Below are 11,436 nucleotides of genomic sequence, written 5' to 3'. Positions count from 1 at the left end.
GACACACCGAGAGGAGACCCCGACACACCGAGATGAGACCCCGACACACAGAGGAGAGGAAGACAGATCACACCGAGAGAGACCCCGACACACCGAGAGAGACCCCGACACACCGAGAGAGACCCCGACACACCGAGAGAGACCCCGACACACCGAGAGAGACCCCGACACACCGAGAGAGACCCCGACAACACCGATAGAGACCCCGACACACGAGAGAGACCCCGGACACACCGAGACAGAGACCTCGACACACCGAGAGAGGACACCGACCACACCGATGAGAGACCCCGACAACACCGAGAGAGGACCCCGACACACCGAGAGAGACCCCGAGCGACACACCGAGAGAGACCCCGAGCGACACACCGAGAGAGACCCCGAGCGACACACCGACACACCGACAGACACAAGAATGGCAAAGGGACTAAGCACCTTTATGGAACACATGGAGAAAAGAACCGCTGCGGAAGTTCAACAATCCAAGGGTGAAGGAGTTCTCCTTCTACCACATGCACAATGTCTACTCCTGTATCAACTTCTTTGTAGTGGATAAATTAGTGCTTCCAAGGGTGGTAGGAGCAGAACACTCTGCAATAGTAATCTAGGACCATGCGCCATGTGAGTTTGAAGATAGGCTGGGCACTGTGCTCCTCCATGGGGGCTGGACACAGCCATCCTCGCCGACAAGGTATTGTGAAAAAATGTCACAAGCCATCTGCACGTCTGTAACCTGCAAACAGAAGGGGAGGTCTAGCCCTCCACATTCTGGGAAGCATTTATGACAGTGATCAGGGGGGAAATAATAGTGTACAGAACTCTCAAGGAAGGTAAGGGCAGCTAGGCACTGGCTGACCGACTCCATATTGGAAGTACTCCATGGCCCCAACCATGGAGCTGGTGGTGGAGAGAAAACAGCTACAAATGGAATTTGATCCGCTCTCCACTGGGAAAGCAGTGAACCTGCTCCGCCAGACATAATGGACCTTTTATGAGCATGAGACAAGGCCAGCTGGCCAATGGTACACGAGCTGAGAAAGCAGGCAGCCACGAGGAAGATAGCACAGTTGAGCGATGGGAACAGCAGGATAGTCACAGTGCCAAATTAGGTCAAGGAGGTCTTTGTGACCTTCTACCAGGGATTGTACACCTCCAAGCTAACTTGAAGGTGAAACGGTTTCTCACTGTGTGGGACAGCTGTGAAATAGGAAAAGAAACAGGGACTGGAAGCACTGCTAGGACTGGGGAGATCATGGAGAGCATGAACTCCATGCAGTCGGGGAAGGCATTAGGTCCGGACAAATTCCCGGTGGACTTCCATGAAACGTTTGCAGCAGCATTGGCCCTGCACCTGCGGTAGATATTCAGTGATTTACTGCCAAGAGCGGCCCAGCCACCCATGCTGGCACAGGCCTCGATGTCGCGGAACCAAAAAAGACAGACAAATAGCCGATGGAGTGCAGATCATATCTTGTTCCTGAATACGGACGCAGAGGCCTGACAAAAGATCTGGTACGGGGAATTATGCACCAGAGGTAGTCATGGAAGATCAGAGCGGGTTGTTAAGGGCAAACAGTTCATGGCAAGCATCAGACGGCTGCTAAACGTGATTATGGCCCCACCCGGGAAGGAGACACCAGAAGTAATCATCTCCCTAGACGCAGAGAAGGCCTCCAACAGGATCAAATGGAGATAGCTCAAGGAGATGGAACAGTTTGGGCCAAGGTTCATTTTGTGGCTCAAATTACTTACTATGCTCCCCTGGCGACCATATTAACAAACGCCACCAGCTCTGAAGACTTCCGGCTGCAATCAAGGCACGAGGCAGGAATGCCCATTGTCCCTGCTGTTATTTATCCTGGCAATCATAGAAGGATCATAGAATCCCTACAGTGCAGAAGGAGCTGGGGACGCTGCTGTCAAACTGCCCCAAACCAAGTTCCGATACCTGGGGATCCAGATAGCCCACGACTGGACACGGATCCATAAGAGGTAAAGAGAGACCTGCTGAGGTGGAACTCGTTCCCGTTCGCCCTAGCGGGAAGAGTACATAAGAACATAAGAATTAGGAGCAGGAGTAGGCCTTGAGCCTGCTCCGCCATTCAATGAGAACATGGCTGATCTTTTGCGGACTCAGCTCCACTTTCCGGCCTGAACACCATAACCCTTAATCCCTTTATTCTTCAAAAAAACTATCTATCTTTATCTTAAAAACATTTAATGAAGGAGCCTCAACTGCTTCACTGGGCAAGGAATTCCATAGATTCACAACCCTTTGGGTGAAGAAGTTCCCCCTAAACTCGATCCTAAATCTACTTCCCCTTATTTTGAGGCTATGTCCCCTAGTTCTGCTTTCACCCGCCAGTGGAAACAACCTGCCCGCATCTATCCTATCTATTCCCTTCATAATTTTATATGTTTCTATAAGATACCCCCTCATCCTTCTAAATTCCAACAAGTACAGTCCCAGCCTACTCAACCTCTCCTCGTAATCCAACCCCTTCAGCTCTGGGATTAACCTAGTGAATCTCCTCTGCACACCCTCCAGTGCCAGTATGTCCTTTCTCAAGTAAGGAGACCAAAACTGAACACACTAGTCCAGGTGTGGCCTCACTAACACCTTATACAATTGCAGCATAACCTCCCTCATCTTAAACTCCATCCCTCTAGCAATGAAGGACAAAATTCCATTTGCCTTCTTAATCACCTGTTGCACCTGTAAACCAACTTTTTGCGACTCATGCATGAGCACACCCAGGTCACTCTGCACAGCAACATGTTTTAATATATGTCATTTGAATAATAATCCCATTTGCTGTTATTCCTCCCAAAATGGATAACCTCACATTTGTCAACATTGTATTCCATCTGCCAGACCCTAGCCCATTCACTTAACCTATCCAAATCCCTCTGCAGACTTCCGGTATCCTCTGCACTTTTTGCTTTACCACTCATCTTAGTGTCGTCTACAAACTTGGACACATTGTCCTTGGTCCCCAACTCCAAATCATCTATGTAAATTGTGAACAATTGGGGGCCCAACACTGATCCCTGGAGGACACCACTAGCTACTGATTGCCAACCAAAAAAAACACCCATTAATCCCCACTCTTTGCTTTCTATTAATTAACCAATCCTCTATCCATGCTACTACTTTACCCTTAAATGCCCTCCATCTTTATCTTATGCTGCAACTTTTTATGTGGCACCTTGTCAAAGGCTTTCTGGAAATCCAGATATACCACATCCATTGACTCCCCGTTATCTACCGCGCTGGCAATGTCCTCAAACAATGCCACTAAATTTGTTAGGCACGACCTGCCCTTTATGAACCCATGCTGAGTCTGTCAAATGGGGCAATTTCCATCCAGATGCCTCGCTATTTCTTCTTTGATGATAGATTCCAGCATCTTCCCTACAACCGAAGTTAAGCTCACTGGCCTATAATTACCCGCTTTCTGCCTACCTCCTTTTTTTTTAAAAACAGTAGTGTCACGTTTGCTAATTTCCAGTCCACCGGGACCACCCCAGAGTCTAGTGAATTTTGATAAATTATCACTAGTGCATTTGCAATTTCCCTCACCATCTCTTTTAGCACTCTGGGATGCATTCCATCAGGGCCAGGAGACTTGTCTACCTTTAGCCCCATTAGCTTGCCCATCATTACCTCCTTAGTGATAAAAATCATCTCAAGGTCCTCACCTGTCATAGCCTCAATTCTATCAGTCACTGGCATGTTATTTGTGTCTTCCACTGTGAAGACCAACCCAAAAAACCTGTTCAGTTCCTCAGCCATTTCCTCATCTCCGATGATTAAATCTCCCTTCTCATCCTCTGAAGGACCAATATTTACCTTAGCCACTCTTTTTTGTTTTATATATTTGTAGAAACTTTTACTATCTGTTTTTATATTCAGAGCAAGTTTACTCTCATAATCTACCTTACTCTTCTTTATAGCTTTTTTAGTAGCTTTCTATTGCCCCCTAAGATTTCCCAGTCCTCTAGCCTCCCACTAATCTTTGCCACTTTGTATGTTTTTTCCTTCAATTTGGTACTCTCCCTTATTTCCTTAGATATCCACGATCGATTTTCCCTCTTTCTACCGTCCTTCCTTTTTGTTGGTATAAACCTTTGCTGAACACTGAAAAATCGCTTGGAAGGTTCTCCGCTGTTCTTCAACTGTTTCATCATAAAGTCTTTGCTCCCAGTCTACCTTAGCTAGCTCTTCTCTCATCCCATTGTGATCTCCTTTGTACAAAACACTAGTGTTTGATTTTATCTTCTCACCCTCCTTCTGTATCTTAAATTCCACCATATTGTGATCGCTCCTTCCGAGAGGATCCCTAACTATGAGATCATTGATCAATACTGTCTCATTACACAGGGCCAGATGTAGGACTGCTTGTTCCCTTGTAGGTTCCATTGCATACTGTTCTAGGAAACTACCACAGATACATTCTATAAACTCCTCCTCAAGGCTGCCTTGACGGACCTGGTTAAACCAATCGACATGCGGATTAAAATCCCTCATGATAACTGCTGTACCATTTCTACATGCATCCGTTATGTCTTTGTTTATTGCCTGCCCCACCATAATGTTACTATTTGGTGGCTGATAGACTACTCCTATCAATGACTTTTTCACCTTACTATTCCTGATTTCCACCCAAATGGATTCAACCTTATCCTCCATAGCACTTATGTCATCCCTTACTATTGCCCGGATGTCATCCTTAAATAAAAGAGCTACACCACCTCCCTTACCATCCACTCTGTCCTTCCGAATAGTTTGATACCCTTGGATATTTAACTCCCAGTCGTGACCATCCTTTAAACATGTTTTAGTGATGGCCACTGAATCATAGTCAATCACGATAATTTGCACCATCAACTCATTTACCTTATTCCAAATACTACGAGCATTGAGGTAAAGTACACTTATGTTGGCTTTTATACCTCAGTTTTGAATCTTACACCTCGATCAGTAACCTCTCCCAAGTTATATTTCCTCTTAACTTTTCTCCTAATTTTCCTCGTCATTGAACCCATATCTTCATGTAACCACCTGCCGCATCGCTTACCATTTGTTTTTACTTCCCATTTTATTCCTTTTAGTATTACTGGGCCTATTCACTGAGCTTCCCTCAGTCACTGTACCTTGTACTGTCGCCCTTTTTGAGTTTTGACTATGGCTCCTATGTCTTATACTTTCCCCTTACTGCCTTTTGCTTCTGTCCCTGTTTTACTACCTCCAAACTTCCTGCACCGGTTCCCATCCCCCAGCCACAATAGTTTAAACCCTCCCCAACAGCCTCAGCAAACACCCCCCCCTAGGACATCAGTTCCAGCCCTGCCCAGGTGCAGACCGTCCGGTTTGTACTGGTCCCTCCTCCCCCAGAACCGGTTCCAATGCCATAGGAATTTGAATCCCTCCCTCTTGTACCATCTCTCGAGCCACGCATTCATCCTATCTATCCTGACATTCCTACTCTGACTAGCTCGTGGCACAGGTAGCAATCCTGAGATTACTACCTTTGAGGTCCTACTTTTTAGTTTAACTCCTAACTCTCTGAATTCAGCTTGTAGGAGCTCGTCTTGTTTTTTACCTATATCATTGCTGCCTGTGTGCACCACGACACGACAGCTGGCTGTTCACCCTCTCTCTTTCTCTCTCTTCCCCCCCCCCCCCCCCCCCCCCCCGAATGTCCTGCAGCCGTTCAGAGACATCCTTGACCCTTGCACCAGGGAGGCAACATACCATCCTGGAGTCTCTATTGCATCCGCAGAACTGCCTGTCTATTCCCCTTACAATTGAGTCCCCTACACTATATCTGTTTTGCAAGGGAGAGGAGTACAGGCAATAAAAATGAATGTGCTGCCAAGATGCCTGTTCCTATTCAGAACCCTTCCAATATTCATCCCCGAGGCTTTCTTCACCAAGTGGGCGTGAAAAAAAAACAGGATCCATAAAAGCATCTTACAAAGGAGGAGGAATATTGGGATCTGGTTCTGCCAAACCTCCTGTTCCAACACTTGACGGAAAACACAAAAAGGGTGCATGGGTGATGAGAGAGCCTGAGGGAGAACGGGTGCGAATGGAGGAGACCTCCTGTATGGGGCCATCGCTCAGAGCACTATCCACGCCTCCACTCCCATTTCTCCCAGTTAAATACTCGAGAAACCCAGTGGTAGGCACGCAAAAGACCTGGAACCAGCTCAGGCACCATTTCAATCTTGGTGCAATGCCCTCTGCTGCCCCTGCCCTTGCCCCCCACGCCCCAAATCTACAAAAGCCAGAAATTCATTCTGGCAACAATAGGCGCCTCCATCAAAACGTGGAGACAGGACGATGGGTTAATGACAGTAAGAGACCTGTATGTAGATGGGAGTGTAGCAACCTTTTTGGGGAGGTCGGGGAAGAGAGAAGTGACTGAAAGAAAAGTTCCAGCTCCCGAAAGGGAACAAGCTCAGATATCTACAACTGAGGAAATTCCTCCACAAGTAGACCGCAACGTTCCCCCAGCTATGCAGACACGTCCTACTGGACTGACTGCTGGCATCAGGCAAATTAGGTGAGGATAACTGCACCAACATGTACGGACGAATGTTAGAGGAGATAAGGATGAGGCACATGAAAGGTGAGAAGAAGGACTAGGCTTAGAGTTAGAGGGAGGACTCTAGATCAAAGCACTGCATAGGGCAAATTTCACCTCCTCATGAATGGGGCTGAGTCTAACACAGCTAATGATAGTGCATACTTGACCAGAACACGCATGAGTGAGTTTTTTCCCCCCCAGAGGTGAAGCACAAATGTGAACGGCCAGGAAGGCTCAGCCAACCACACCCACATGTTCTGGTCCTTTCCAGTACCTTCACGGGTACTGGACCGCCTTTTTCAAAGCCATGTCCAGGGTTGTGGGAGAGTGGAACCATGCCTGGCTGGTGGTGCTCTTTGGGGATTTGAAACAGCCAGAACTACAGGAAGAGGGGCAGATGCCCTAGCCTTTGCCTCTCTGATCCCCCGCTGGAGACTCCTGCTTGGCTGGAGATCAGCAGCGCCACCCAACGCCACAGACTGGTTGTCCGACTTGGCAGAATTCTTCAAATTGAAGAAAATACATTTCGCCATCAGGGGATTAGAAGAAGGCTTCCATGATAGAACATAGAACATAGAACAGTACAGCACAGAACAGGCCCTTCGGCCCTCAATGTTGTGCCGAGCCATGATCACCCTACTCAAACCCACGTATCCACCCTATACCCGTAACCCAACAACCCCCCCCCCCTTAACCTTACTTTTATTAGGACACTACGGGCAATTTAGCATGGCCAATCCACCTAACCCGCACATCTTTGGACTGTGGGAGGAAACCGGAGCACCCGGAGGAAACCCACGCACACAGGGGGAGGACGTGCAGACTCCACACAGACAGTGACCCAGCTGGGAATCGAACCTGGGACCCTGGAGCTGTGAAGCATTTATGCTAACCACCATGCTACCCTGCTGCCCCATGCTACCCTGCTACATAGAAGCAATTCACCAGCCTCTTCAAAGACCCTTTTTCCTATCTTTTCTTTTTTGTTATGAATATAAAATCACAAAAACTGTTTTGGCTTCCCCTTTCAATCCAAGTTGGCTCTCCAATTACTTCATATTTGTCAAAGTGCTCAGTCACATTGTCCCTAATCAGAGTCTAATAAATTCCCTAACTGATGTTAGATTAATAGGCTTGTAACATCCAATTTTATTTCGCTTGCCCTTCTTTTTTTTTTTAAATAAACAATTTTATTGAGGTATTTTTCGGCATTGTAAACAGTTACAGATAACAAACAAAAAAGACAAAAATGTGCAAACACCAACATAAAACCAATGCCTCAATCAAACCATACTGCACAAGCCCGCTCCTCTCCCATAGACACTACCTGCCTATTTATCCCTCCTACTCTACTCTCTCTCTAATCCCCCCCCACCCCCAAACGTTCACTCTCCCGCAAAGAAGTCGATGAATGGTTGTCACCTTCGGGCAAACCCCAGTACAGATACCCTCAAGGTGAACTTAATTTTTTCCATACCCAGAAAACTTGACATGTCCGAATGCCATTGTTCAGTCTTCGGGGGTTTTTGAGTCCCTCCATGCCAGCAGTATTTGCCGCCGGGCTACCAGGGAAGCAAAGGCCAAATCATCGGCCTCTTTCTCCCCCTGGACTCCTGGGTCTTACGAAACCCCAAAAATTGCCACCCCTGGATTAATCACCACCCTTGTTTTCAGCATCCGGGACATGATCCCCGCAAACCCCTCCCAGTACCCCCTAAGCTTAGGACATGCCCACAACATGTGAACATGGGTCGCTGGTCCACCCGCGCATCTAGCGTACTTGTCCTCTACCCCAAAGAATTCGTTCATCCGAGCTACCGTCATGTGGGCTCGGTGAACGACCTTAAATTGAATCAGGTCGAGCCTGGCATATGTTGTGGTTGAGTTTACCCTACTCAGGGCTTCTGCCCACAGCCCGTCCTCCATCTCCCCGCCAATCTCCTCCTCCCATTTGAGTTTCAGTTCCTCCGTCAAGGGACTCTTCCCCCTTCATGAGCACCTTGTAAATATCCGAGACTCTACCCTCTCCTCCAGAGACTATTCTGTCCTAGATCCCTGTTGGCGGGAGGCGTGGGAAGGATGGGATCTGTCTGCGGAATAAGTCCCACATCTGTAAGTGCCTAAAGTCGTTTCCCCTTGCCAGCCCAAATTTCTCCTCCAAGCCCCTCAAACTCGCAAAGCTGTCCTCCAGGAACATATCACCCACCCTCCTCACCCCCGCCCGCCACCATATTCGAAACCCTCCATCCATATTCCCGGGGGCAAATCGATGGTTCTCACATATTGGAGCCCCGACAGATGTACCCACCTCCCCTACATGCCTCCTCCATTGGCCCCATAGCCACAGGGCCGCCACCACTACCAGGCTGGTGGAGTACCTGGCCGGCAACAGCGGTCAGGGAGCCGTGACCAGGGCTGCCAAACTGGTGCCCCTGCACGAAGCTGCCTCCACCCACTCCCAGATAGACCCCGTACCCACCATCCACTTCCTTATCATGGCTATGTTAGCCGCCCAGTAGTAGCTGATCAGACTCGGCAATGCCAGCCCTCCCTCGCTGCGGCTCCTTTCAAGCATCGTCTTCTTCACCCGCGGGGATTTTCCCGCCCATACAAAGCTCATGATGCTTTTGCCAGTCCTTTTGAAGAAGGACCATGGGATATGGATCGGGAGGCACTGGAAGATGAACTGGAATCTAGGGAGGATTGTCATCTTTACAGTCTGCACTCTCCCCGCCAGTGACAGCGGGAGTGCATCCCATCTCCGAAAGTCACTCTTGATTTGTTCCACCACTCTAGTCAAATTTAACTTGTGCAACCTGCCCCAGTCTCGTGCCACCTGTATCCCCAAGTACCGGAAGCTTTCCTCAACCAGCCTAAATGGCAACTCCTTCTGCTTACCCTTCTTAAATAACAGTTATTTTCCAATCAACGGTATCAATTGCTCAATCAAGAGTTTAAGTTGCTTCATTATGGGACGAGCTTCCCATTGGGCAGTAATGAACCCCTCATTTCTGACCTCATCATGGAGGGAAGATTATTTATGAAGATGCAGAAAGTTGTTTGGCCCAAGACACTGCCCTGAGAAACATTCTCAGTGATCTCTGGGGCTGAAACTGGACAGCATCAATGACAACAGCTTGTTTCGTGTCTGGCACAACTCAAGCACAAGAATTTTTCTCCAGTTTTATTAGGGCTCTTTGGCACCATACTTAGTTGAATGCTACTTTGACGTCACTATTACTTTTCTACTGAAATTCAACCTTGCGTCCATCCTTGGGCCAAGGCTCTATTTAGGTATGGAGCAGAGTGGCACCTGAACAGTGCATCAGGCAGTAGGAAAGTAATCACTGTTTCTTCATCGCACTGTTGGCAATTCCATCCATCATTTTGCTAATGATTGGGAATAGTCTAGTAGGGTTGTAATTTGCATGGTTCTATCTGTTATACTTGTTGCAGATAGGACCCAGTTGAACAATTTTTCATCCTGATGCCAGTGTTGTGGCTGCACTGAAACAGCTTAGCTAGAGAGGCAGGTCGTTCTAATGGGCCCATAGACCACCTACAAAATTCCAACTTAAAACATAATTTTCATGGATATTTAGAAAAATTGTAAACAGATTATAAAATCTCAGTCTAGAAGTTATACACAAGGAGACTAAATTTCATAATAAGTAAATGTATAAAAGAAACTTGCCCTAGATCTCTGCATTGGGTTTTCAAAATCTGTGCCTTCGGGTGCCAAACACAACCAGCCTCCGTAGATGGGTTTAGCCTTAAAAGTAGAAAAAGCAAGCATTATGAACATGTTTTCCAACCTAAGTTTAACAGTATAGAGATTTAATCATTAACAAATCTGACAATCTATATTAACCAAACATAATTTTTCTTTAAAATGCAAATAAATGGTATATGTACACTGCATGTTACAATTGGAAAAAACTGACCACTTTTTCAGCTGAGACAGATTGAGCCAGTGAACATTATAACTCAATAACATGTTCAGTGCCAGGGCTCAAAGATAATTAATTGGGAAGGAATTAGAGAATGACCAGTGTAGCCACCTGGGCTGGCCATGTCCCGATTCCAAAATGGATGCCCGCAAAGAGTGCAGGGAAAATTGGACAGCACTAGGGAAAACAAGCAGGTGCAAGGTTTCCTGTGTATTAAGATTTGCAGAACCCAGACAGAACTGAAACCAATAGCCATTAACATATTAATGAACTATCTCCAGAGACAAAAAGGAAACATTGAAACAATCGAGACCAGGACAGACTCCCCGGCGCCAGTGGGAGCTAAAACAAAGGCAGGCAAACGGCCACATCGGGCCCGCCCAACGATCAGTGAACAACTCCGGTATTGGAGAAAATCAATACGAACGATTGGGACATGGTCCAATTAATTGGGACCAAGTCCGGGATCCGCCCAGAAGGGCGCAAAACCCCTGGGGACTATAAAGCAGAGTCCCCAAGTTCAGTGCGTTCTCTTGGGAGGCTCTTGAAAGAACTCTCACCTTGGTTTTGGCTCCCAGCAACGAGAGGACCGCCAAGCACCAGCCAAGTAAGTCTAAGGTCAATGCACGCTACGAGATAGACGCTCCTGGCTACTATTCCACACCAGTTCGAAGCCAGCAGTATCAGAACCGAACAACGGCAACTGTTCCTCTGACTGGGTGGGCCAATCAAAGCTAAGAATAGGCTTTTAGTAGTACTTGTAGTTTAGCGAGTAGAGTTTATGCATGAGTAATAATTGGCTGTGTGTATAATAAGTGTATTGATTTCAAACTTATTAACTGGTGTATTGAGTCATTGATCAGTACTTGGCTTTGAACCCTGTGGTGGTA

General features: G+C 47.3%; 1 protein-coding gene across 2 annotated transcripts in view; it reads right to left on the bottom strand.

Annotated features, from left to right (window-relative positions):
• Positions 1–11,436, bottom strand: part of LOC119952869 (myosin phosphatase Rho interacting protein) — a 626,433-nt gene that overhangs the window by 558,022 nt on the left and 56,975 nt on the right. For both annotated transcript variants that reach the window (XM_038776448.1, XM_038776447.1), the window contains exon 2: positions 10,291–10,368. In XM_038776448.1, the coding sequence (XP_038632376.1) occupies positions 10,291–10,368 (78 nt within the window). The remainder of the gene's footprint in view (positions 1–10,290; positions 10,369–11,436) is intronic.

Source organism: Scyliorhinus canicula, chromosome 18 (genome assembly GCF_902713615.1).
Source record: "Scyliorhinus canicula chromosome 18, sScyCan1.1, whole genome shotgun sequence".
In the NCBI taxonomy this organism is placed as follows: Eukaryota; Metazoa; Chordata; class Chondrichthyes; order Carcharhiniformes; family Scyliorhinidae; genus Scyliorhinus; species Scyliorhinus canicula.
The sequence above is the reverse complement of the archived record's forward strand: the minus strand, read 5'-3'. Positions and strand labels throughout refer to the sequence as shown.